Source organism: Dromiciops gliroides, chromosome 4 (genome assembly GCF_019393635.1).
Source record: "Dromiciops gliroides isolate mDroGli1 chromosome 4, mDroGli1.pri, whole genome shotgun sequence".
NCBI classification, from domain to species: domain Eukaryota; kingdom Metazoa; phylum Chordata; class Mammalia; order Microbiotheria; family Microbiotheriidae; genus Dromiciops; species Dromiciops gliroides.
The window spans coordinates 338,539,109-338,566,219 of record NC_057864.1 but is presented as its reverse complement, the minus strand read 5'-3'; the positions used below and the strand labels follow the sequence as shown (position 1 = coordinate 338,566,219).

The window sequence follows — 27,111 nt, the reverse complement described above, 5'->3', positions numbered from 1 at the left end:
ATGTGCATGAATTAGATATGAGTGAGGCACAGCTGCACAGAGTCATCAGCCTCCCTCTCCTGTAGTCATCAGAGTCCAGTGGCAAGACCAAAGTCAAGACAGCTGATCGTAGTCCAGCTCCTCTTTCTTTCCTTTCTCAGGAAGAGGAGAAACAATGTTCCATCAGGTACCAGGCTCATACACACACACACACACACACACACACACACAAATATAATACATATACACTCTTGTCTGCCATAAAAATATGTATTATGCACATATGTGTGTATGTTTTACATATGGGAATGTGAAATGACTATATTAATCCAAAGTACAATGTTGTATATTACATTTTGAATTATATGCAGTAAATATTTAAATGATTACTCTGACTTTATCAACAAGGTACTTCGGCATAATTTCAAAATAATTCAATGGCAACTTCATTTAAATATATTCGAATCTTTTTGTAATGGAATCATTGTAAAGTAGCAACTTTGACAGATGGGGAAACATGCTAATATAAGCTGTCAGCTGCATGGAAGTTTGATGTCTTCCCCAAAATACAACCATGAAGCTTTTTAAAAATCTACAGAGACTGTGTGCTAAACTAAATTAGAAAGGATTAATGGTTCATTCATCTGTTAGATACCTTATCCTACAAATCTTCCTCTAACACATCTAGATAAATGCTATATAAAAAGTTCATTTCTGCTTCTCTATCGTTTACTGTGACCCAGTAATAATTCAGTTGAGCTATTTTTGCATTTGAAATCAATGAAATACTACAAGAGCTCTTTATTATTAATGTAACACAAATAGTCACATATTCAATCAGTGACTTTCCTTACCTTCAAGACAGCAATGAATGGCACAAAGTTAGCCCGCTGCAGTCCATTTTTATAGAGGTCTGAAAGAGAAAATGGACATTATCTTTCCTTCTTAGCATTATTATTAATAGCAATAATATTGATAATAATAAATTATATTTTAGCCTGGCAAATTAAGCAATCTACTGATAGAAAGCTAGGGGAATAAAAGAAAAGGAAATGAAATTGATTTCCATTCTTGTGGGGCACAAAATTCATTTTAATTTTAAGAAGGATTTAAAAAAAACCAGAATAGTGCAAGAAAGTTTGCCCAAATACATTCAATTAAATTAGATTTAATCTATAGTGATATTTAATAGGTGAACAGATATGTAGTAAGTATAATTTTAAATCACTAACCCAAAGAAGAGATCACATTTTGATAAATATTTTACCCATAGTAAATATTTTATTACCTAAGGAAAAGGTATATATTCTTATTTTCATTCAAGTCATTTTCTTTATTAAAAGCTTAATAAGGATTATCTTTTTTAAAAATATCAGCTGCAAGAATTAGTAATATAGTCTTTTTCTCAGATTTCTATGTTTGCTATCAATGAATCAGTTTTTCAAAGTAAGGAAATTCCTTATTTTAAAATAAGGATAAAAAAAAAAGAAAACCAAAGCAAACCAAAAACAAACAAAAAAAAGGATTTTATATAGGATTCAGTGGGAAAAGAATTCATTTCTGTGTTATAAATACATATCTTTATGTTGTTTCAGAAGATAAAAAACGAGATTACTTTCAAAAGGAACAACAGACAAATCAAAGAGGAGGTATCAAAGTTGGGATAGACCTCTCAGAGAAAGAAGTTTTTTTTAAAAAAAGATAACTGTATATTAAACCAAGACAAGATGAAAAAGGTCTGGGACTCAAGTAATCAGAAGACTATTTCCAGGAATCAGAACAATAAAAAAGTTTTCCATGAATACAGAGAAAGCAAATTGCATTATGTGTCCCAATTAAAAAAAGAGTATATCATAATGTAATCTTTTGCACCTATTTAGCCCCTCTGTTTAGAGAAAAAAAATGGAAACATGAAGGCAGATTGGAGATGCCACATTTACTTATGGAAATAAAATATGGCCATTAAGAAACAAATTTATTCTCTTTAGAAAAACATTCATCATAACATCATTATAGTGAAGAAAGTATTTGCATGATCTGTCTGGTTAATTAAGGACTGGAGGCTTCAATTTGGCTATGCATTAACATTTTTATTGGGGGAGTGACATAGGAGTAAGGTTATGTCATTTAGGATATGGGGCTTTCCAGAACTGAACTAGGCATTTTCTATATTCCTTTAGAGTTCTTATGTTGGCAAGAACTTGACAAGTCACAGTTGCTGTCACTATTACCCCTCTACCGGGTAGCTATGGAAGTTGGGTACCTAGGGTCCGTGGCTATAAGTAATCCTGTGTATATTGCTTGTGAATAGTGGAGATTGCTAGGAGATGACAAAAGATTTTTTAGAACCCACTAAATTTATATTAAAAAATTTTTTTAAATAAGTTTGTAGGAGGCTATCAACTGTTTACACAACCAATGTTACCTTTAGATCTTACTCTTAGAAAGAAAATCCTTATTGACATAAAATGTGCTCAGATTTGGCAATAACTACCTGGTACTTTTTAACAGAACGCTGTCAGAAAGAGTTTGCAACAGCCCAATCTTAGTTCTGTTCTGGATTTGAGCATTTCTAGCGCTCAAGCAAAGTTAAAGGTAGAACAACAATGCTTCTCGTTCCTAGAAACTCAATAAACTTTTTCAATAGCTTTTAGCAAAGGACATTTTTAGGCTCTGCTAAGTCTTTTCTAAATAAACAGAATTCATTTAGCTGGAAAGCCCTTGGTTATTCTAGGACACTTAAGTAGAAAAGACTGTATTCATTAAATTGAAGAGGGTTTTTTGCAATTCAAATATTATGTTAATTATCTTTGCAATATATCTTTCTCCTAAAATTTTATTTGACTACTGAGAAATTTTAATCTTACTTGTTAGACTTTCTTAATTGAACCAAAAGTACTGTGCAGGCATAAAGGTTTTATAACACATTTGTATCAACCTTTCCCAAGTATTTACTAAATACTGCTTTTAAAAAAAGCAACAAAAACCTGGTGGAGTCCTTGCCTAAGATTTTTTTTAAGATCTCTAAACAGAGCTAAATGAGCACTTGGCCATATCAGATAGAGTGTTAGAATTATAGGACATTCGTTTTGTTGAGAATAATGTAAGGGCCTCTAAATCCTTCACAGTGAATAACCTTAATAATACTTACAGATGAAATATGGGCAAAGAGGATTTTTAAAGTAATTACAAGGATCTACATAAATGCCTTGGAAACTCACATGGGTATGTAGACCTTTTTCATTTGAAATCCAAGTGTCAAAACTAAGAAAATCCACAGTGCTTCATTACACTTCAGGTTTTTGTTGGGGGGTGGGGGTGGGGTAGTGGGTGGGAGTGAAGGAACTTATAGAAAGTGTCACTAACAGCATTTACTTAATTTAAAATTCATTAAAAAACATGTCTCCATGGGGTAACAAATCTCACATATCTTTGGGAAACTGCCTCATATTAAGTGCTCCTTTCACTACTGATTAAAAGGAAACACTGGGGCAGATAGATGGCGCCATAGTGCATAGAGTTGCTGGGACTGGAGGTCAGGAAGACTCATCTTCCTGAGTTTGAATCTGTCCTCTGACACTACTAGTTGTGTGACCCTGGGCAAGTCACTTAACCCTGTTTTCCTCAGTTTCCACATCTGTAAAATGAACTAGAGAAGGAAATGGCAAACCACTCCAGTGTCTTTACCATGAAAACCCCAGATGAGATCACAGAGAGTCAGACACAACTGAATATAACTGAATAACAACAATAAGAAAACAGTATCTTTAAACTTCAAAGATAACACAAAACTACCATGTAGAATCCAGTTACTTCTTTTGTAAAACTGTTTAGATGTTCAGTGAATAATACATTATTTTACTAAATATGCTCACCATGCTGCTAAGATATGAGTGTTCCCATTGGATAAAAGGTTGCTCTTCCCCCTTCCCTGAAATTACTCCCCATTTACTTTTTTGTGTACATCTTGTCTTCATATCCCCCTCCCACCTCCAGTTAAAATGTAAACTACATGAGAGTAGAAATTGTTATGTTTTTGTTTCTATATAACTCAGCATAGAGCCTGGCGCATTTAAGCACTGAATACGTATTGTTGAGTTAAATTGAATTAATTTGTGATCAGATAAGATATTTTGGGACAGTCTATTTTTTTTTAGTCTTTTTTTTTTTTTCAGGGCAATGAGGGTTAAGTGACTTGCCCAGGGTCACACAGCTAGTAAGTGTCAAGTGTCTGAGGCTAGATTTGAACTCAGGTCCTTCTGAATCCAAGGCCAGTGCTTTATCCACTGCGCCACCTAGCTGCCCCTGGGATAGTCTATTTTTAAAAGGAACTGAGCAGCTAGTTGTAACAACTAGATCAGATGAAGATAACAGCAGCAAAATTTCACTTCCATCACTTCAAAGTCTAAGGGAAGGAAGGAAGGAAGGAAGGAAGGAAGGAAGGAAGGAAGGAAGGAAGGAAGGAAGGAAGGAAGGAAGGAAGGAAGGAAGGAAGGAAGGAAGGAAGGAAGGAAGGAAGGAAGGAAGGAAGGAAGGAAGGAGTGGTAGATGTTTGAATGGCAGCAAGTTGAACCTGATGCATATTTTTATTCTCCATTGCTTTTATGTTCCTTCTCCTTCATTGACTAGAGGGACTTTAATGGGATAACAAAAGAGGAACTAACTTTTAAAAGTAGAGAGATGGGAGACTAGAGACTAGGAGAGTGCAGGAAGGGGATTAGAGATAGGAGACAATTTAGGGAACATTTGGAAATATGAGAATACAGCATTGGTAACCAAAGGCTTTGAATTTAAATAAAATTAAAAAAAACTATGAGAACAATAATATAGAAAAAAGCTTAAAATATTTTCTTACTCATAACATAAGTAAATTTTTCTTATCAAAACAAAGCACTGGTTTAAAAAAAATCAGTGCTTTGTTTTTAGATCTTTGGGTTATGCCACTTTGGTCTATTTTATGTTATCTAAAACCTCCATATAAATTCTTCCTTTATTTTCGGTAATAAAAAGCCCCAAGTCTTGTGCTTTATTATCAGTATAATATTCAATATTTCAAATTCCTCTAACCATTCTAATGTACAGTCAATTTTCTATCAAAACTCCCTTAGGAGTAACTACTATTAAAATGTTCAGATTTCCCACCAGAACTTTGGATAGTCAACTCAAATTTATTTCATAAAACAAAAACCAGGACTCATAGGTATAGAGTGATCTTCTTGACCGTGTCACTGACTTACACTATGATCTTGAAAAAGTTATAACCTTCCTTTTACTCTATCTGAATATTAACATTAAGGTCTATCAAATTAGACAATCTATGTAAAATAATATGTTATATCAATGCTAGCTAATATTATCATTTACCCAATTTGTAGATTTTCCCCTAATTTCCTAATTTTAAAAATAAGAAAACTGAGGCCCAAAATGATTGTGACGTCCAAAATAACATAACTAGTTAGTAGCACAGCCAGGCCTGGAAACCAGGTCATCTGGCTCTTAGCCCAGTGGTCTTTGTTTTTTCCTATTATGCAACCATACTTACCTCTTGATGGTTTTAAAGGTTTCTAAATTAGTCAGGCAATTAACATTTTAAAGTGCCTAATATGTGCCAGGCACTGTGCTAAGCACTGGGGTTCAAAGAAGGGCAAAAAACAATACCTGCTCTCGAGCAGTTCATGATCTGAGGACCAAACAAGCTATACACAGGATAAACTGGAAATAATCAACAGAAGGGAGATGAGGAGTGAGAGCATTCCAGGCAAAGAAGACCACTAAAAATGCTGAGTTAGGATTTGGAGTATCCTGTATAATAATAATTATTATAATAACACTAGCTAACATTTATGTAGCTCCTGCTATGTGCCAGGCACTGAGCTTAATGATTTACAAATATTATCTTATTTGATCCTCAAAACAACCCTGTGAGGCAGGTGCTCTGATAAGCCCCGCCCCCATTTTACAGATGAGGAAACTGAGGAAAACAGACATTAAGTGACTTCCCCAGGGTTACGTTCCTAGTATGTATCTGAGTCCAAATTTGAACTCAGATCTTCCTGACTCTAGGCCTGGCACTTTAACCACTGTGCCAATAAGGAATTACAAGGACGCTACTGTCAGAGTATGGGGGTAAGGAGAGTGTAAGGTATAAGAAGAACAGAAAGGTAAGAGGGGGTTAGGTTATGAAGGGCTTTGAATGTCAAATAGAGGAGTTTTTATTTTATCGTAGATATGATAGGGAGCCACTGCAGTTTCTTGAGAATGAAATGGTCAGATTGGTGCTTTAGGAAGATCACTTTGATAGCTCAATAGAGGATGGATTGGAGTGGGGAAGAGACTTGGGATAGTCAGAGCAATCTGAAAGCTACTGCAGTAGTCTATGTATGAGGTGATGATGGCCTGCCTTAGGGTAATGGCAATTTCAGAGGGGAGAAAAGGGTATATATATATATGAGAGATGTTATGAAGGAAAAATCAATAGCCTTTAGCAACAGAATGGACATGGGAGTAAGCCTCGGTGAATGGGAAGATGATGGCACCATTAACAAAAATACAGAAATTAGGAATGGGGAGAGTTTAGGGGAGAAAAGATGAGTTCAGTTTTGGACATATTAAATTTAAGATGTCTACAGGATACCTGGTAGGCAGTTGGAGATGTGAGACTTGAGGTCAGCAGAGATTAGGGCTAAATAAGAAGATTTAAGAAATATCTACACAGAGATGATAATTGAATCCAAGGAAGCTGATGAGATCATCATGTAAAATAGTATAGAGGGAGAATAGAAGAAGTGTCGGGTCAGAGAGAACCATGGCTAATCTCTGGTTAGTGGGCATGATCTGGATGAAGATATAGCAAAAGAGAATGAGGAATGTTCTGGTAGGTAGAAGGAGAACCAGGAAAGAGTGTAGAGAGAAAAGAATATCATGGAGAAGAGGTTGGTTGACAATGTCAAAGGCTACAGGGAGGTCAAGAAGGAGGAGGATTGAGAAAAAGTCATTTGATTTGTCAATTAAGAGACAGTAACTTTGGAGAAGGCAGTTTCAGTTGAATGGTGAGTTTGGGAGCCAGATTGTAGAGAAGAAAAGAGTAAAAGGAAAAGACAATGAGAAAATTATGAGAGGAAAGGAAGTTAAGACATCTTGTAGATGGCTTTCTCAAGGAGGTTAACCACAAAAGGAAGGAGAGGTATATAGGACAATAGGTAATGGGGATGGATGCATCAAATAAGGGCTTTTTTTTTTTTTAAAGTGAGGCAATTGGGGTTAAGTGACTTGCCCAGGGTCACACAGCTAGTAAGTGTTAAGTGTCTGAGGCCGGATTTGAAACTCAGGTCCTCCTGACTCCAGGGCTGGTGCTCTATCCACTGTGCCACCTAGCTACCCAAATAAGGGCTTTTTGAGGATAGAGAGACATGGGCATGTTTGTAGGCATCAGGAAGGCAGCAAAAGGCAGAAGGCATCTATCTAGGTGCTGTGCGATGAGGAGGGGAAGAAAAGAGAAAGGATAGAATTATGGACCTAATTTTTTCAGTAAAATATAAGGCAAGGTTCTCAGCTAAGAAGGTAGGGGAGGAAGCCATGGGAGATATGAGGAGGCAAGAAAAAGGTTTGGTTTTTTTTGTTGTTTGTTTGTTTTTTAGTGAGGCAATTGGGGTTAAGTGACTTGCCCAGGGTCACACAGCTAGTAAGTGTTAAGTGTCTCAGGCCAGATTTGAACTCAGGTACTCCTGACTCCAGTACGGGTGCTCTATCCACTGCACCACCTAGCTGCCCCTAGAAAAGGTTTTGAAAAGGTTTAATGAATGGGACAGTGAGTTAATTATGGAGGTTTAAAAAGATTGCCCTGCCATAGTGAGGGGCCTGTTGAGGTTATGTAATAAAATTTTGGTGGCCCCCCAACAAGCACAGTTTTGTGATTTTTCTGGAGATTCTTTGATAATATAAGAGTGAAAACCAATGGATAGTGGGAGTGATCTAATATCAGGCTTGGCAAGACAAGATCAGTTAATACAATAAGGGGACAAAGGACTCAAGAGAAAAGTGTTTAGTTGAATGTGTTCACCAAGGGGTCATGATGGGAAAGGGAGGAGCAGGAGTAATGGTCTATGAAGGAACTGAGGGGTCAAGGAAAGGGGGGGGGGTCACAGTGTAAACAAAGAACATGGTTTGGCATTGGAAAGCAGAGGGAAAAGTAAAATGACAATAGATGGTGATCAGATAGAGGAATTCCAGAGTTCAGGAACATGGAAGTGATGCATTTGTCATTAATGGCAAGATTAAGATTATGCCCATTTCTGTGTGTGGCTGAGGTCATGTGAGATGAGCAAACTGAAGAATTATGAAGTTAAGATGTTTGAGGGAGGGCAGCTAGGTGGTGCAGCAGATAAAGCACCAGCCCTAGATTCGGGAGGACCTGAGTTCAAATTTGACCCCAGACACTTGACACTTTTGACACTTACTAGCTGTGTGACCCTGGGCAGGTCACTTAACCCTCACCGCCCTGCCCCCCCCCCAAAAAAGATGTCTGAGGGAGTATCATCATATATATTTAAGTTCTCTAATACGAGGGCAGAAGCTAGGGAAGAGAGAAAGAATTTTGATTGGGTGGTAGATGTAGATTGAGCAAATCTAAAAAGAGGAAAAGTTACTAAATGATGGTGGTAGAGAGGGAAACAAATTTTTAAAAAGCTGAATATGATTTCTCTTATTTAATTTATATAATGATTTTACATTGCCTTATGAATTATAGACATCTTTTTTCCCCTTTGCTTCAAGGCCCTTAATAAGATCATCCTGGAACACCAGTTGTTTGACTACCTTTTCTGACCTGTCATCCTTCTTATCTCCCAGTTCCCCAGGCACACATTTGAGACCTTTGTTCACTTGGTCTATTTAGACTCTGTGCTACTCAAAAGTCTGTTCCACATTAAGGTACTAGAGGACTACCTACCCTCCTTCCTTGTTAGTGCCCTCCAGTGGCTCCTTCTTCCACCTCATACTTCAGCTCTCTTGCATCGTTTAAAGTCTTCTTTTTTTAAAAAATTAATAAAGTATTTTATTTATTTTTCCCGTTACATGTAAATATAGTTCTCAACTTTTGTTTATACAAGCTTTCCAATTTTAGATTTTTCTCCCTCCCTCCTCCCCTAGACAGCAGGTAATCTGATATAGGTTACTCATTTTATATATATATAAACATAATAACACATTTAAAGTCTTCTTGCTAAGAAGTCATAATTCTCCAACGATTGAGTCTTCTCATGTCAAGAGAGGGTTTTAAAAAAAAATGTCAACATATTTATTTTATTTTTATTTTTTGTCAGGGCATTGAAGAACTAGACACAACTGAAAACTACTAAACAACAACAATTTGGGGGGGGGGTCAATGAGGGTTAAGTGACTTGCCCAGGGTCACACAGCTAGTAAGTGTCAAGTGTCTGAGGCCGGATTTGAACTCAGGTCTTCCTGAATCCAGGGCCAGTGCTTTATCCACTGTACCACCTAGCTGCTCCCTGTCAAGAGAGTTTTAAAATGGCTTTCTTTCCCTTTCTCCTCCTCCTACACCCAGATCTTTTCTTTTTCTCTTCTACTCAGATACTTAACAATGAAAGTGGTAGCAAGGAATGACAAGAGAGTCAATGCGGTTGTGCAGATGGGCAATGTATCTAAATAAGTGGGTTTCATGAATGTGTTCTAAGAAAAGACAATGACAAAGTGTATCTGAGATGTGGTTTCTGGGGGGTTGTCCAAGCACATTTTAAACTTCTCAATTTTTATCCTTCTGTTAAAACATCAACCACACTGGAGAATGGAATGTGTGAAAATTCATTCTTCAGAGAAAAAAAAAATCTTAAGAAGTAATCAGAAGCATAAACTTAAATCCTGGACTACAACACAAATACTTCAGAAATCCAGGAGGTACCTTAGAATTATTTCAAAGGACCTAGAGCTATAAGAGACCTTGAAGACCACTTAGGTCAATCCCTTCATTTTATGAATGAGATACTTAAGTGAGAGGGGCTAAGTGAACTGGCCAAGGTTATACATAGGTTATAGACAGGAGAGTCAGGATTTGAAACCAGGGCGACTGACTCAAAACACAGTGTTGTTTCTTCTATGTAACATGTCTTTTTATAACTAAGGGCATAATATTGTGATTGATCAGTACAGAGAAGGAATATTCTAAGCCTCTAGAATGTCTGCTAGTTTCTACTTCTTATTCTTCCACTAATTGGCTATGTGACCTTGGGAAAATCAATTCATCTCATAATGCACTATTTATGCATCTATAAAAAGGATAAAACACCTCTTACCTCATTCCAAGGATGGTTGATAGCTCACCTAATTAATAGTTTGGCACTTTCTTGGCTTTAAAGAATTGTGCCATTTTCTTTTATCTCTGGGTTTAATTGTAAAGTAAGGAATTTTCTTTGACATTAAGTATTTGGTCATGAAATACTGAACAAAAAAGTAAACCTGGTTATTGTGTCTATATCTCATTTTATAGTCTGGAGGCGGATTTAGCAAAATTAAGAGTTAAGTCAGAAATTCAGCCTGCAAACAAATGGAACGGTAACTTTGCTATTTTTTTTGTTGTTGTTAAAACTACTCCTTAGTCCCAAAGACTTTTATCTCTGTGGAAGAGTCAGTCCCTGAGCTTTGACATTTTTACAAATAAGGTTTTACAAAATCTAACCAATGCCAAGAGAACAGACCCAATAGATCTGCAGTTAGTCATAGGGTGAGTCAGACTTTTTGTGCCTTTCCTTCTCTCTCTCCTTCACTCCCTAATTAATTATACCGCTCAAAGATACCAAAGCATAGCTCTAGGAGCAGAGGTAACAAATAATACCTTGTTTCCCCACAAATCACTGCAAAAGGGGCCCCAAGAAGTGAGGAGAAATGATGAATTATCACAAGCACATTTCAGAGATGGTATTTCTCCTTTACAAAAAAAGGAAAACTCTGACACTCTCTGGTACCATCACCCCCAAAAGCTGATCTGACAGTGCAAGTGATCACTCAGGTAGTTAGCAAAAGCCCCACTCAAGATTTCCAGTGTCTCTCATCTCCAGTCCCAAGGCATCAGTCAGCTACTTAAAATATCTTTCCATAAATATCACCAAGATTGTGTATGGTCAAGTCCCAGAGAAAAACCCACATTCTACAAGAAGCCTTTCTCAGCGTCTCTTAATGAAGGTGCCTGCCTTCTGTTGATTATCTCCAATTTGCATAAATAGTTGTTTTCATGCTGTCTTTCCTATTAGGCTGTAAGCTCCTTGAGAGCAGGAACAGTCTTTTGCCTTTCTTTTAATTCCAGTGCTCAGCATCATGCCTGGCATGTTGTGGGCACTGAGTAACTGCTTGTTGACTGATTGGCCACTGATTGACCACAAAAATCACCCACTGAGAGAAACTTTTGTTGCTAAATGATAGGAAGCAAAAAGTGTAGGAGAGACTCATCATCTCTTCATTGATCTTTACAGACCCCAAATAATACTAATTCAGTAGTCAATTGGAAAAACTAAGTAGCAGGCTTTAAGGATTATGGGAAAAGAAGTAACGAGAATGGGGTAGCAAAATCTTTTCTTCTTGGTCAGTCAATAGAAGTGAGAGTGAAACCACTAAAAGGCCATTAAAATTATCTTTCTCGGGGCAGCTAGGTGGCACAGTGGATAGAGCACCGGCCCTGGAGTCATAAGGACCTGAGTTCAAATCTCACTAGCCGTGTGACCCTGGGCAAGTCACTTAACCCCAGTTGCCTTAAACATCTGAGGCCATCTCTAATCATCCTGATGTATATCTTGCCACTGGACCCAGATGGCTCTGGAGGACAGCATGAGGCTGGTGACCTTGCACAGCCTTCCCTCACTTAAATCCAATTCATCACGGTTCTCTTTGATAACAAAGGACAAACAATAACAACAACAACAACAAGACTACAGAAGGCAACACCATCCCCCCAGTCCCTTGGGCCCACAATCTAGGAATTATCCTTGACTCCTTACTCCCTCTCATCTCCCCATATCCAGGCTGTTGCCAACACCTGTGGATTTCATCTCTTAAATGTGTCCCCTTCTCTCTGCTGATACTGTCACCACTCTAGTACTGGCTCTTCTCACCTTGCGCCTGGCCTAGTGCAATAGCCTGCTGGTAGGTCTGCCTGCCTCAAGTCTCTCCCCACTCTAATCTACCTTCCATTCAGTCACTAAATTGATTTTCCTAAATCCCAGGCCCCTCCCTGCTCAAATTCTAATGGCTCACCATGGGCTCCAGGATCAAATACAAAATGCTGTTGGGCACCTGAAGCCCTTCATAACCCAGCCCCTGCCTAACTTTTCCAATCTCCTTCCCCCTTACTCCCCACCTTGTACTCTTCCTATTGAAGAGTCGCTGTATTAGTGACACCTCACTGTTCCATGAACAAGGCACTCCACTTCTCAGCTCTGATCTGATCATGACCTGATGATCATCCTCCTCCTGCCGTCCCTGGCTTCTTTTATGTCCCAACAAAAATCCCATCTCCTACAGGAAACCCTTCCCAACCCTCTTAATTCTAGTTACTTCCCTCTTTTAATTATGTTCTATTTCTCCTGTATGTAGCTTGTTACACACACACACACACACACACACACACACACACACACACACACACACACACACGTTTGCTTGTTTTCACCTCTATTGGATTAAGAGCTCCTCAAGGGCAGAGACTCCCTTTTACCCCTTTTGTATCTATCCCCAGTGTATCCACAATGTGCCTGCCATATTGTAGGCTCTTAATAAATGTTTATTGACTGACTGGTGGCCCCTGTAAAACAGTAATAGATACTCTAATGTGAGATTTTTGTTAAGACTGAGCTCATCTACTATTGAAGCACCTAAATCATATTAATGTGGATGTTCTATCCATAAATCAAATGCCAAGGATGTTGCATCTAAATTTTAGGAAGGCTCAGAGATTCTCCTTGGAGAAATAAAGGAGTTGGCAGAGTTCATTTCATTTCATGCTCCACTGCGATTTCACGGGAGACCTGGTCACCTTGCTTTATGCCATTCATGAATAGTTTGAGTGAGAAGACTACCAGGAAGATAACTCCAATTTATGTGCCAAAATAAGTCAACATATGCCTCCACAAAACCATAGATTTGGAACCAGAAGTCGCTTAGAGCTCACCTGGTCAATTCTGTCACTTTACAAAAACAGGAAACTAAGGCTCATATTAAGTGACTTGTCCAAGGTCATACAGGTGGTGAAGAGCAAATTCATGATGTAAGCCAAGTCCTCTGACCCTAATTCCAGCACTTTCTCCTATACCATGAAATCAATGAGACTTGCTGACTTCAAAATGGATGAAAATTATGTTGGAAAATATGGTTCTGAATTAAAACGTCAAAGACCAAAGGCATGTGGATTACTTGGAGCATACCCGTCTATGGATCATAAATATGTCCTTCAAGGACAAAGTCCAAAGGAAATGGACACAGAAAGCAGGAATCACAAAGGAGATAAAATTTACCATATGTTAACATTTAGGAAGTGCCTGCTAACTCATACTGGAGCCATTTTAGACTCTGCTGTGTAGGTACAGTCAGACAATCAACTAATTGGAGATAAGGTCACACTTAAGTCCAAACTAAGAGAAAAGGTAAAGATGAGAAGGTACAACAGAGGTGGCTGAAACAATCTGGGGTCCAGGCAAAGGGGAACAGAGAAGCAAAGATGGGCAGGACACTGACAAAGAAGGACGTGGTTCTCTTGCATTCTTACAATGGACAGGAGAACGTGGTCCTCACTGTCCTCATTGATGGCTGCTAGAAGGCTTCCACAGGAATGGAAAAGACGATGGCATTGCAATCGTGGCTTCCCAGTATCTTACAGCTGAAATGAGCCTCAGAGGCCACCTACGCCCACCTAGGTGAGAACAAGAATCTGCACTATGACCCCTTAATAACCAATGATTTCGTTTTTGAATAAAGGGGGAACTCATTTCCCTCCAAGGTTGACCAATCCACTTGGAGACAGCTTTAACTGTTAGGAAGCTTGTCCTTGAATGAAGCCCAAACTTGCCATCTTTGCGACTTCAAGCCATAGCTCCTGGTTTTGTCTACTGGAGACAGACAGAACCAGTCCAATCTCTCTTTCATATAATAGCCCTTCCTATACTTGAAGTCAAGCTGTTATGTTGCCCCTCAGTCTTCTCCAGGATCAACACTCTCAGTTCCTTCAAATAATATTTAGATGGCATTCCTCTGAACGCTCTAAAAAGTGCCAGCTATAACTGAACACAATACTTCAGCTGTGGTCTGACCAGAGGTGGGTACAGTGGGATGGTTACCACTCTAGCCTAGACGCTGTCTCTCTTAAGACAGCTGAGGCATATGTCAGTGTTCATAGCCGCCACATCACCAGGCTGACCCATGCTGAGTTTGTGGTCCACTAAAACCCTCAGATCTTTTTCAAATGAACTGCTCTTTACTCATACCTCTCCCATCTTGTACTTACCAAGGTGCTTTTCAAAAGTGCAAGTATATTAGGGCAGCTAGGTGGTGCAGTGGATAAAGTACTGGCCCTGGATTCAGGAGGACCTGAGTTCAAATACAGCTCCAGACACTTGATACTTACTAGCTGTGTGACCCTGGGCAAGTCACTTAACCCTCATTGCCCACCCCCCAAAGTGCAAGTATAAGGCTTCCTCCAGAGAAATAGCTATTACCTATTGCCTGGAGTGGGCATTTAATTATTGATAGATTTATTGATGGACTGATTAATTTATTCCTATTAAATTTTATCCCTTTCCCCTAACTCTTCTGACATTCCCTGAGTTTTGACAATTCAGAAAGATGTGTTGGCACAAAAAGGGGTGGTTTAAATTGCTTGGCACAGCTAATAGAACTATTCTATATTTATCTCCTTCTGCAAATGAAGAAATTTGTTTTTTTTTATAAAGAACAAATACATTCTAAGTGGAACATACAACATAAGTTGTTATTGTGTATTTGGACAGAAGTTATTAAGTAATATTGTAAAAAAGTAAAAATGAACAAAACGTTATATCTCCAAGCTCTATGACTTAAGTCTGTTTCAACAGAATAGGGATATGATAATATAATTTAGCATGTAACAGATGACTCTGCCTAAATAGTCAATAAGTTACCAAAGAAAATTCAGTGTAACCCAGGTCAATTAATCAATTAGCACTTATTAAGTACCCATTATATACTAGGCACTGGGGATACCAAGACAAAAATGTAACTGTTCCTGCTCTCAAGGAGCTTATAACCCATAGGAGGAGTCAACATGAACATATAACTGTATATATAAAAACATACAAAATTAATGCCAAGCATTGTGGGAGGAAAGTGGGGAGAATCAGGAAAAGACTCCTGGAGGAGGCAGTGCTTTCTTTAGTGGAGCTCTGAAGGAAGCTAGAGATCCCAAGAAGTAGATAGGAGTAAATTCCAGGCACAGCCTGAGTAAAAGAAAAGAGTCACAAGATGAAATGTCATATGATGCACAGGATGTAGGTGACCTTGGCCAGCCTGAAGAGTGCATAATAAGTCTTGAAAGGGAGGCTGGCGGCAGATTGTTTTTTTGCAGGGGGTGGGGGGGGTGAGGCAATTGGGGTTAAGCTGCCCCCCTTGCTTGATTTTTAAAAGTTATTTACAAAGTACCGTACTTTGTACTGGTCAGAACACAGTGGCATACAGTGTTTAGTTTGGGACACCATAGTTTTAGAATTCACTGGAGTTTTTCCTGATGATGACAAAGAAGATGTTAAAGGGCCTCAAATTCTTGCCATTTGAGGAGCAATGAAAAGGTGTTTAGCCTGAAGACAAGACAATTTAGAGAGGACACAATAGATGTCTACCTTTGAACATGTGAAAAGTCCTATGAAAGGGGGATTAAACCTGTTCTGCCTGTGCCCAGAGGGCAAAACTAGGAACAATGGGTGGAAGTTCCAAAGAAGTAAATCTAAGCTTGAGGAAAATAAGAACTCCTTAAAATTAAAGCCATCCTCAAATTGAATGGGATGTCTGGGGTAGTAACAGGTCTTCCTGAAGGATTGTGAAGCCTGAATGACCACTTATGGGTATTCTGCAATAAAAATTTTTGTGAACTAAAAGGGCCCCAATGATGTCTAATTCTCAGGTCTCCCTGATGAAGATCTGAGAAATGACCAGGCAGGCTTTTGAAAATGCTTTTCAACAAGAAATGCACAATTTATTGAAAGTATAAGAATATAAAATCCTAGTGTTTTACTGTTTGTTTACCCCCCCCCATTTTTTTTTTAAACTTTTGACTTTGTAGGAAAAAATGTAGCCTCCACTGTTCTGCCAATAAGGACTCTCCCATATATATGTTAAGGTCATATAAGGCTCCTTGAGAGATGTAATCCCTTTTAGAGATTATATTTCTTAAAGATCATCTTGTTTAATAATCTTCTGATTATCAATATTAAGCAAGGCATTTGGCAAAGACAGGCATGTTTACCAAAGGCATTGGCCATTTTCAAGGAAGATATCCTGTGCAGTGTTAGAAGCATTCCTGTAGGCAGTAAGATTTCTTGAGATTCTCCTGTTTGCAAATGACATTGTGTTGACTGCATCAGCTGAATCCCTGAAGACAGTATAAGATCAATGGCTATTCAAAAGAGACAGGCCTAACAATCCATATGGAAAAAACCAAGTGGATAAAAATGCCTCAATGCCCTAACTATGATATGCATTTGGACAGGAAGTTCATTGGGTTAATAATCAGTCCATGTGTCTTATACAAGCACTAAAGGATGATAATGTGCTAGGCCTAGAACTGAATAGAGTAAAGAGGAAAAGCTGGAATTGATTTTGGAAGCCGCATATAACTTTTAACAATCTTAAAGCTGCTTCCTAATACAAAAACTCATCTTTTTATCACTAGTATCCTCCCTAACGCTGTGCAGCTAGCTGAGAATCATGGAACAGAATAAAATCCAAAGAATCAAAATCCAATGAAAATATAATATATATTTTAACAATGGTGATGCAGGAAAAAGTAGGATCAAAGATAGCTGAACAATTAGAAAATATATGATTAGAAAAGAAGTAGTCATGCAGTAAGACAGCAGTCCAGGTATCAATTTATATCTGTAAAATGCAAAGCTTCCTTCGTGTTTGGGAAATTCATGGTAGAAGATTAATAAGAAGACCTGGACAAGAATCATAGAATGAAGGCAAGAAGGAAAGGAATAATCATTTAGATAGCACCAAATATGTGCCAGGCACAGTGGATAAAGCACTGGTCCTGGATTCAGGAGGACCTGAGTTCAAATCTGGCCTCAGATACTTGACACTTACTAGCCATGTGACACTGGGCAAGTCACTTAACTCCAACTGCCACACCAAAACAAAACAAACATAACCCCCCCCCACACACACACACACAAACACACACACACACACACACAAAACCAAATATTATCTCATTTGAATGAGAAAGTATACATGGATTACAATCTGAACTACTAGAGGAAGTACCTGCGTTGAAGAAATTCTAGATCTACTGGGAATTGATTTGGAGTAGGAGGCCTGAGTGGGAGATAGTAATAATTCAATGGGCAGCATGACATAGTAGACAGGCTATTAAAATAGGATTTAGAAGATCCAGGCTCTAGGTTAATACTTCACATATAAATCATTTAGCTACTGTTCCTTACCACAAAGCATTATTATAACAATCACTTTGAAAACTCTAAAGTGCTACATAAATGTAAAGCATTATTAAATTTTACTAGAGAAGAAGGCTTGGGAAATGGCATAGAGAGAAAAAACAGACAAGCTAAGTAGAACTGTTGGATAGCTTTGCATTGAATTGCTAGAAATTTAAATTTGACCATTACTCTTATTGGGATGATGGCAGGTTAAAATGGTGGAAATAGAAGATGATTTGTGTGTAGAACCATTAAGAGTAAAGGTATTTAATTTTTTGGTGTGTCAAAGACCCCATGAACAATCAGATGAAGCCCATGGATACCTTCTCAGAATAATTTTTTAAAATTCATTGAACGAAATACATTAGATTCATTATGAAGAAAACCTATTATATTGAAATATAGGTATCAGAATATTTACAAAACAAAACAGAACAAAGAACAGGTTCATGGTACCCAGGTTAAGAACCTGAGGTTTAAAGTATAGAGAAACTGGGAGATTAGGAAGGGCATCATTGTAATTCAGGTACAAGGTAATCATATCATAAAAAGGAGATTTCTTAATGACAGACACAAAGTAGTAAATCTGAGCTTTGGAGTAAAGAAAAAAGGGACCAGATTTTGCAGGTGACTATATGCAGAAAATAAGAGAAACAGAATGAACATGTATACTTTTGTCCTTTATATAAAAAAATTATTTTATGGCATAACAAAATTAGTGATTGTTATCTGTATTCACTACTGAGGCTAAAAAGCAGTGAGGAATGACCTATAGTATAGTTTTCACTGCATTTTTAATGATTTCTTTGATCTGTCATCATTGCCGCTATTTACAAAACTACATCTTAGATTTGTAGAATATTCAAAGTAAGAGACTATTTCTGAGTTCTGCACACAAGATCATTTTAGAAGTGGTTGTATTTAGCAAGCAACCTGAAAGTACAGGGTGTCCCAGCAAGCTTAAAATTGAACTAAGACTTTTGGGACACACTCTATTTCTTTGACCCACTGCTTGTGGTCACCCTTCCTCAGCAAACCACAGAGCAGCTGCTTGGGTCATCTGCTCTTATTTATTCTTTTTTTCTAGGCATTATCACTAGCTAGTTTCCCTTCAATACCAATAAATTGGCTGTGTCCAAGGACCTCCTTGTTTGTGATGAAATTGCTCAAGAAGCAAGATGCATCATCCATAGCTGATACAAGTCTCACAGCCGACAAAGACACAGTTGGCCATGATCGCTGCTTGGCAGAGCTTCAGTTTGGCCCAGAGCTTCAAGCCACATTGGCACTATCCTCTTGGCCAATCTCCCAAAGTACATGCTTAGACTCTTTGATTCAGTTTTCTACTTCCTTATTAATCAGTACATCAGTGAATGTGGCCTCAGTACTCACCTCAGCATTTCTGTGAATATCTAGTGGATCCAATTCTATCGATATTTTTCTTTTGGGCAGGGTTATTAGAATGTCAAATCAAGGGACATTAAAGTAATTTAGCTCAATATGAGGATCATAAAATCAAAGATCCAGAGCTGGAAGAGGCTTCAGAGGAAAATTAATCCAAACCCTCTCCATTTGTCATTTTATAGAAGAGGAAGCTGAGATCCATGGAGGATAAGTGATTTGTTCATGGTCACACAAGTAGTAAGCATTAGCGGTGGGATTTGAATACAGGTCCTTTGATTCCAGAGCCATTGCTCTTTCTACTGTAAGAACTTTCTAACAGAGGCATCAGGGAAAGGCATTGTGGAAAGAATATTGGATTTGGCATCACAAGACCTGAGTTTAATTCCTAGCACTGCCACTTATTATCAGAATAACTGGACAAGTCATTAAATCTCTATGAGTCTTAGTTTCCTCATCTATAAAGTGGAGATCATAATGCTCATACTATCTGTCTTATTGAGTTGTGGGTTTTTGGAGGGGGAGGAGAAATCAAATGAAACATGTAAAGTGCTTTGTAACTGCAAATACATAAAAGCAAGATGTTACTTTAAGTTACTCCAAAATAGAATGGTGTTACTCATGAGTTAGTGAGTTCTGCTTTAATGGAAATTTTTAAGCTGAGACTGAATGATCAACTGTCAAGAACGTTATAGAAAAGATTATTGAATTAAGTGGGAAGTTGGACAAGATGACCTCTAAGCCTCTTCCAACTCGAAAGTTCTGTGACGCTATTATTTTAAACATTTATTAAAATGTTAGCATAGACAAAAAGCTAGATCCCTCTCCTCAGAATCTCTAATATGGTTGGAAGCATAAGATCTGCATTTAAGAAACAGTTAGGTGGGCAGCTAGGTGGCACAGTGGATAAAGCACTAGCCTTGGATTCAGGAGGACCTGAGTTCAAAGCCAGCCTCAGACACTTGACACTTACTAGCTGTGTGACCCTGGGCAAGTCACTTAACCCTCATTGCCCCGCAAAAAAAAGAAAAAAAAAGAAACAATTAGGTAACAATACAAAATAGTACATAATAGTAATGATAAGAAGCCAAAGAAAGGCAAATTTGGGGTTGATATAAAGAAAAATTTCATAACAATTTGCTCTTTGGTCATTTTCAGTCATGTCTGACTTTGTGACTCCATTTAGGATTTTCTTGGCAAAGATACTGGAGTGGTTTGCCATTTCCTTCTCCAATTCATTTTACAAATGAGGAAACTGAGGCAAACAGGGTTAAGTGACTTGCCCAGGGTCACACAGTTGGTAAGCATCTGAGGCCAGATTTGAAACTCAGGAAGATTAGTCTTTCTGACTCCAGGTCCTGCACTCTATCCACTGTGCTGTCTGTCATAACAATTAGAGACATTCAAAGGAAGAATGTGTTGTTTCTTCATTTATTAAGATCTTTAGGTTATATCTCAATCACTAATAGTTATGGATTCTTATTTAAGAGTAGAAGGCAAAAGAGAGAGAGAGAGAAAGAGAGAGAGAGAGAAGAAAAGGGCCTTTAATTTCTCTTCCAACTCTGAGATTCTATCTTTTTGTGAGCTGAACTTGATGAAGAATGTTAATAATATTTGACTTCCACATGAATTCATTTAAGTTTTAAGGCCTAGCATTGGCCAGGCCCCATTCACCCACATCCTCATCAACTAGGTAGCTTCTCCTGCCACAATGCCCTTGTTAAATTTCCATGGATGCTATAGAGCAGGATATATGGCCACGTCCAACAGCTGGATCACTTGTCCTGCTACCCCTCCCTGGATCAACCACCGTTCAGGAAGTCAATCGATAAACATGTATTAGGTATTCACCATGTTCCAGGCACTATGCCAAGCTGTAAGGATATAAAGAAGGGCAAAGAACACATTCCCTGTCCTTGAGGAGCTTACTTTCTGATGAGGAAAATAAGATGTAAATAACTAGATACATCAGATATGTAATGAAGGCAGTTATGTGAAAGAGGAAGACATTAACAGCTGTGGGTATTGGGAAAGGGCTCCTGTAAGGCAGCGGATTTGAGCTGAGCCTTGAAGAAAGCCAAGGAAAGGAAGAGAAGGTGATTAGGGGGGAGCTGCCTAGGCACAGGGGATAACCAGTACAGAGACACAGAGATGGGAGATAGAGAACATCACAGTTGGGGAAACCGCAATTAGGTCAGTGTAGCTGGGTTGTAGAGCGTGTGGAAGGGAGTAAGGCATGGGAAGCCTAGGAAGATTGAAAAGGGCCTGGATATAAGGAGTTTTAAATGCTGTACAGAAGACTTTACATTGACCCTGGAGAACATAGGGAGACAGTGGAGTTCACTGAGTAAGGGAATGAACTCTAGAAGCTCATGGTCAGACCCACACTTTAGGAAAAAAATATCTTAACAGCTGAGGAGAGGATGTTTTGGCATGGGGAGAGACTGAGGCAGGGAGGCCAAGCTGAAAGCTATGTAATCAGAGCCTGAACTAGAATGGTAGCTTTATGAGAAGAGAGAAGGGGACAAATCGGAGATGCTGTGAAGGTAAGAATGATAAGGTTTGTTAATGAATTGGATATGTGGGGTGAATGAGAGTGAGGAGTCAAGGATGGCACTAAAGTTGTTGCGCTGGAGGACTGGGAGGATCATGGCATCCTTGACAGTAAGAGGGAAATCTGGAGGTGGGGTGAGTGCGGAAAGATGAGGTCTCTTGTGGGCATGATACATTGGAGATGCCTACAGGACATCATTGTCAAGATGTACATGACATAGTGGGTGATGCAGGACTGGAGGTCAAGAGAAAGGTTACAGCTGGACACCCAAAGTCAAAGGAAATGACATGGATGAAGAACCAGCAAAAGACACTGAGAAGTGGTGGGACAGACAGAAGGACAACCGAGAATGAAGAGGATCATGAAAACATAAAAAGGAGAAAGGATCCAGAAGGAGAAGGTTATCAACAGTGTTGAATTCTGCAGAGGTCAAGGAGGGCTGGGATTAAAAAAAAGGCCACCAGAAAAATAAATAATTGGAAAAGTACCATACTACCTCCCACAGGATAACATCCTCTAGGTTGTACTCTCCTTACCTTGGTGGCTGGGGGGTTACACTCATAGGTTGGGGCCCCTTGGGAGTGGGAAAACACCAATTCCACGTTCAAGGCACCCTGTGGATCCACTCTTTTAAAATCTATAGCTCATGAGCCTACCCCACTACACTTTAACTCTAGTCAGTCAGAGGACACAATTACCTCAAAGAAAAGGCATTTTCCTGAAATAGCATAGTGAAAACTAGTCATCACACAAGTTGCAGACTGCATTTTTTATCTCAAGTTCCAACTATTTTTTTCTTTTATAAAAGTTTACATAGGGGCAGCTAGGTGGCACAGTGGATAGAGCACCGGCCCTGGATTCAGGAGGACCTGAGTTCAAATCCGGCCTCAGACATTTGACACTTAGTAGCTGTGTGACCCTGGGCAAGTCACTTAACCCCAATTGCCTCAACCAAAAAAAAAAGTTTACATATCTTATTTTGTTGTCTTAAATGTAGTTAACAGTAATTTTATTTTTGTTAAGGATTTATTCAATTCATCTGGAATTCCTACTATTCCCTTGTCTTTTAAGTTGTGAGTTATAATGATAAAGTCAACATTTTAAAAAAATGCTGCTTTGTTTTTAAATGATATCTTCAAATAGCAGGATATAGATTTGTGCATATTTTTGTCCAGCTTTGTCATCTTTCTTGAGCTGCTGGCAAATCTGATGACATTTTAATTGGTGTTTTCTCAGACGTAATCTCTTTTTTCTTTCTTAGTACTTGAAATATTCTTTATCTTTGTAAAGTTGAAATTTAATGATTATGCATCTTTAGAAACTTGTAGTTTGAATTTCTCTATACTGAGGTCCCATACCTTCTATGGAAGTCATCTCCAATTAGTTGCTCAAACATGGAGTCTTATTTTTTTGTTGTTACTCTCTAGAATCCCAATTAACCCAAAGTTCAAATTTTTTGTCTGACAAGCCTATTACTTTATCCTGCATATCCATTAGCTGCTTTTAAAGTTCTGTTACATTCTGAGTTTGTTTTTCAAAATTGTTGTCAGTTCAGTGATCTTTGCTTCAACTACATATATTCTGATATTTTCTATTTCTATTGATGCCTTTGGCTCTTCTATGTTCCTTTGAATTTTCATTCATTATTTAACCTTTTCATTTCCTCCACTCTATCTCCCTTTTTAAAAAAATAAGAAACTGACTTTGATTGCTTTGATGCATTTATAATCCAACTTATTTTTTTCCTTTTGTGTTTTTACATCATTTCTAGTGATATTTTAGTACCCTTTTTAAATTTAATTTTATCTTTTGATTCTCCTTTACTGCAGAAATAACAGTGTTAAGAGTTTTTCTTTTATTTACCCAATTAGACAAGTCCTATTTTTCTTTTATTCTGGTATCTAGGGACTTTTTTCCTTCCTCTTCCTTATCCTGTTGCTTCTTTTTTCTACTTATTTTTCCAAATGTGGGATTCTCGGGTGGTCCAGATCCCTGGGAACTTAAGAAATAAGTCTTCTCTGGGGGCAGCTAGGTGGCACAGTAGATAAAGCACCAGCCCTGGCTTCAGGAGGACCTGAGTTCAAATCCGGTCTCAGACATTTGACACTTACTAACTGTGTGACCCTGGGCAAGTCACTTAACCCTCATTGCCCCGCCAAAAAAAAAAAAAAGTGTGTCTTCTCTTCCTACTACTACAGTAGTAAAAGCAACAACCACCAAGGGTGGGAAGAGGAAATTAGTTGCAATGATTATTTCAGAGAAAGGAAGCTTACTTTTAAAGTTGTAGCTTTTGAAGGTCACTATCTCTGCAACTTCATATTAGCTCCCCTCTGACACCTCCTTTCTTTCCTTCTTCCCAGAACCACAGTGTTGGTTAAGTTGCTCAGTCACTTCTGGGGGGGGTGGCATTCACCCTCACCAAACTGACATGTTTTTTTCCCACTGTACCCCACCTGCTCTTACCTGTATTGGTCATAGTACTGGCAGAAACACTAAAGTTGGGGTTTGGAGAAATCCTGGGTTAGAAGCCTTGAGAATTGGGGGAGAGGTGTGCCAGTGAAAGCTTCAGCCTTTTGACTAGGGATGAGCCTAAGGTTGGACACTACAGCTGTCAGGGCCTCCAATCTAGATGCATTGCTTACGGTTGAGGGAAACTGGTCTGAGGGCAGATGCATCATTGGTAGAGTTCAGCTGTAGGTGGAGCTAGGTGCCTTTTAGAAAAGATAAATTAAGTCATGCTTTGCCACCTACCAACCACAAACTAGCTTTAAGTCCCTTTTTAAAGTATCATGGAATGTGGTCTTTTTAACAAGTTTCCTTTACATCCCATTAAAAGTAATAGAAAAGCTTGAGTATTTTTTTATTTGCACAGACATTCTCTGGCATCAACAAAAGGTCTGCAGGTACATCAGGAATGAGACATCCTCCTGGGTTTGACTGCTTTAAGAACATATACATTTTAAAATTCACATATCCTGCTGGATTTGCAGCTCTTAAGTACAGATCCAAAACCAATGACAAACAAAACCACCAGTCTTATTGCCACTAGAAAATGAATTAAGCACAAACCCAAAAAGCTCGTTAGTGTGTCCACCTAATTGGATAATACTGCTACAATTTCTGTTTTTACCTTCAGGTGGCCTGTTGGATGTTGCCACAACGACGACCCCATTTTTGAACAGATTTTCAAAAAGCTGTTTCAGAATCATGGCATCAGCAATGTCAGTGACCTGTGGACAACAACACATTTGTTTTATCTTGATTTCACTTCTGCTCTAACAAATTTGCTAATAGTTCCATCCCCCCCCCCCGCCCCCCCAAAGGCTGAAAGTAAAATCCTGGAGAATGATTCTAATTATCACCATGAAGAAAAGGGGAGATAATTAATAAGCATGTAAGTCTGTAGAGCAGCAGTCTTTGAAAACTTGTCTCCTCTTTATTGCAGGCCCAACATTTCTACCCAAATTACCAAATGATTCCCTGTTAACTTCTATTATACAACTACAGGTGGGAACTACAGAAAATCATCCTAAACATTTAGGAAACCTAATTAATTAGAAGCAACACAGAAAAAAAAAAAGAATGAAAAGAAAAACACACACCGGCTGTTTTACATTTCTATTACCTTTCTAGCAAAGGTTCCCAGAAAGGTGACTTCAAATGGTCATGGGACTTTAGAAATAAGGACAAGTAGCCAGCTAGACATAATCAGCTGCTGTTGAAAATAGAATGATATGACATAGATACTATTGTGCAATTGTTGCACAAAACAATTCAACAGATGGCCCATCACAAAAATAAGCAATTTCATTGTTCTTTTTAAGTGCCTTCTATTACTGTCCATGAATAATCAAAAGGCACTGCAGTCACTTCCAGCATAGCCAGCCTCTTATAACCTTGTAAACACAAATATTCTCTCTAAATTTTTTTTAAAATCAGAGAATTGGTTGCTACAGTTAATCTTACCAAAAAAAGATTCTGACAAAAATTACAAATGTTCAAATTATTTCCTTGAGCTAAGATTATAGAGATAGACACATTACTGATCTTTTCTGGAAATGTAAAAAAAAACAAACTGAAGTGCAAAACTATTCTTAATTATAATATTTCAAATGGATTTAAGACAGAATTCTAATAGGTATTATCTTTTTGTACAGGTAAAGGTTACTACATTAACCTTTAAAGTGACAGTGCAGTTAAGAATCATTCAAACTTTGAAAGGCCATTTGTTAAACTCTTCAAACTGTTCTAATAGAGATTTTAGATAACCCAGTTTAATTGTAACTTGTGACAATCTTTTATGAGAATATTTTGAACAGTCTTAATAAAATTTTCAAACCTTTACTATGATCATTGGAGCCAGGCCCACACCAACCTGTTTTAAACCAAGTTAGCCTAAAGACCATTGGAATTCCATTAAATAGCTAAAACAAAATAAAAGCATTAAGGACAAAATAAGTGATAAATTATTTTAAAATCTAAAACCTAAACTCCTCAGACTCTAATATGCTTCAAGCACAAGTGTTAAAAAGTCCAATTAGATGGAGACCTAAATTATCTTTTTCTATAGAGTTGTCATGTTTTTAATAAAAGAGGCCTGTAGCAATCAAGGTACTTATAAATGTATAACTTCCTTCACACTACAACCAGTGTATAGTAAAAACAACAACAAAAGGTTTGGGGATACCTATGGAGGAGGCTTTTCCCTGCTTCTGTCTCAGGCTACAACTTTGAAACATATTAACTAAAGAGCATCTTCTGAAGGCTCCCTAAGTTATTAAAGCATCAGGCACTTCCAAAGTGTTCTCAAAAACCCTCTAACATGAAAAGGAAAGTGGTGCTCACGTTATTTAATTTGGAGCTTAGGATCACTGTCAAATTTAGCTTCCGCAAAAACACTCCCATAGAAGGTCCTTTTCAAATGCTTAAACACCAGTGGCATTTCTGATGAGAGGACAGAACATGCCTGCAAATTGTAGAAGCAACTGCATTTTTAATTGGACTCCTGATACACAATTTGGGGTACTGACTTTTCAAAAAGAATTATGTCAATTAAAAGTTACACAGTTAGAGAGTGTTAAATTGTTCGTGTGACTATCACAGTAAGAGTATGTGTGTGTGTGTGTGTGTGTGTGTTTTCTTTTAAAGGAAATAGGTTTGTGTCCCAAGGGTTAGAAAAAGGAAACAACATTTAGCATATACTGCAGTAAAGATTTAAATTTCAAATTGAGAAAAGCAATGAACAAGAGGCTTTTTTTTTTAGTTAAAATTTGGTGTTTTATGTTACAGAATTTTTATCTTTCTGCCTTGATCTGGTGAATTAACTTGTGAAAGCTATAGCTAATTAATAAAGCAAGAGTCACTTTGTCTACTTGGGTGCCAATTTATACTCTTTTGATCTTGTACCCTCACTTACACAGCTCGGCTAGGGAGCAGCAATTTTACAGTATAAGTAAGCAGAAGACAATTGTCAAGGCATTTTTGTAGCTC

At 38.1% G+C, this 27,111-nt stretch overlaps 1 protein-coding gene across 1 annotated transcript in view; it reads right to left on the bottom strand.

The window, feature by feature from the left end:
* AFG1L (AFG1 like ATPase) overlaps positions 1-27,111 on the bottom strand; it is a 198,013-nt gene that overhangs the window by 87,950 nt on the left and 82,952 nt on the right. The window contains exons 6-7 of the mRNA XM_043999572.1: positions 24,752-24,851; positions 834-892 (exon numbers count right to left, since the gene is read on the bottom strand). Coding sequence (XP_043855507.1) covers positions 834-892; positions 24,752-24,851 — 159 coding nt within the window. The remainder of the gene's footprint in view (positions 1-833; positions 893-24,751; positions 24,852-27,111) is intronic.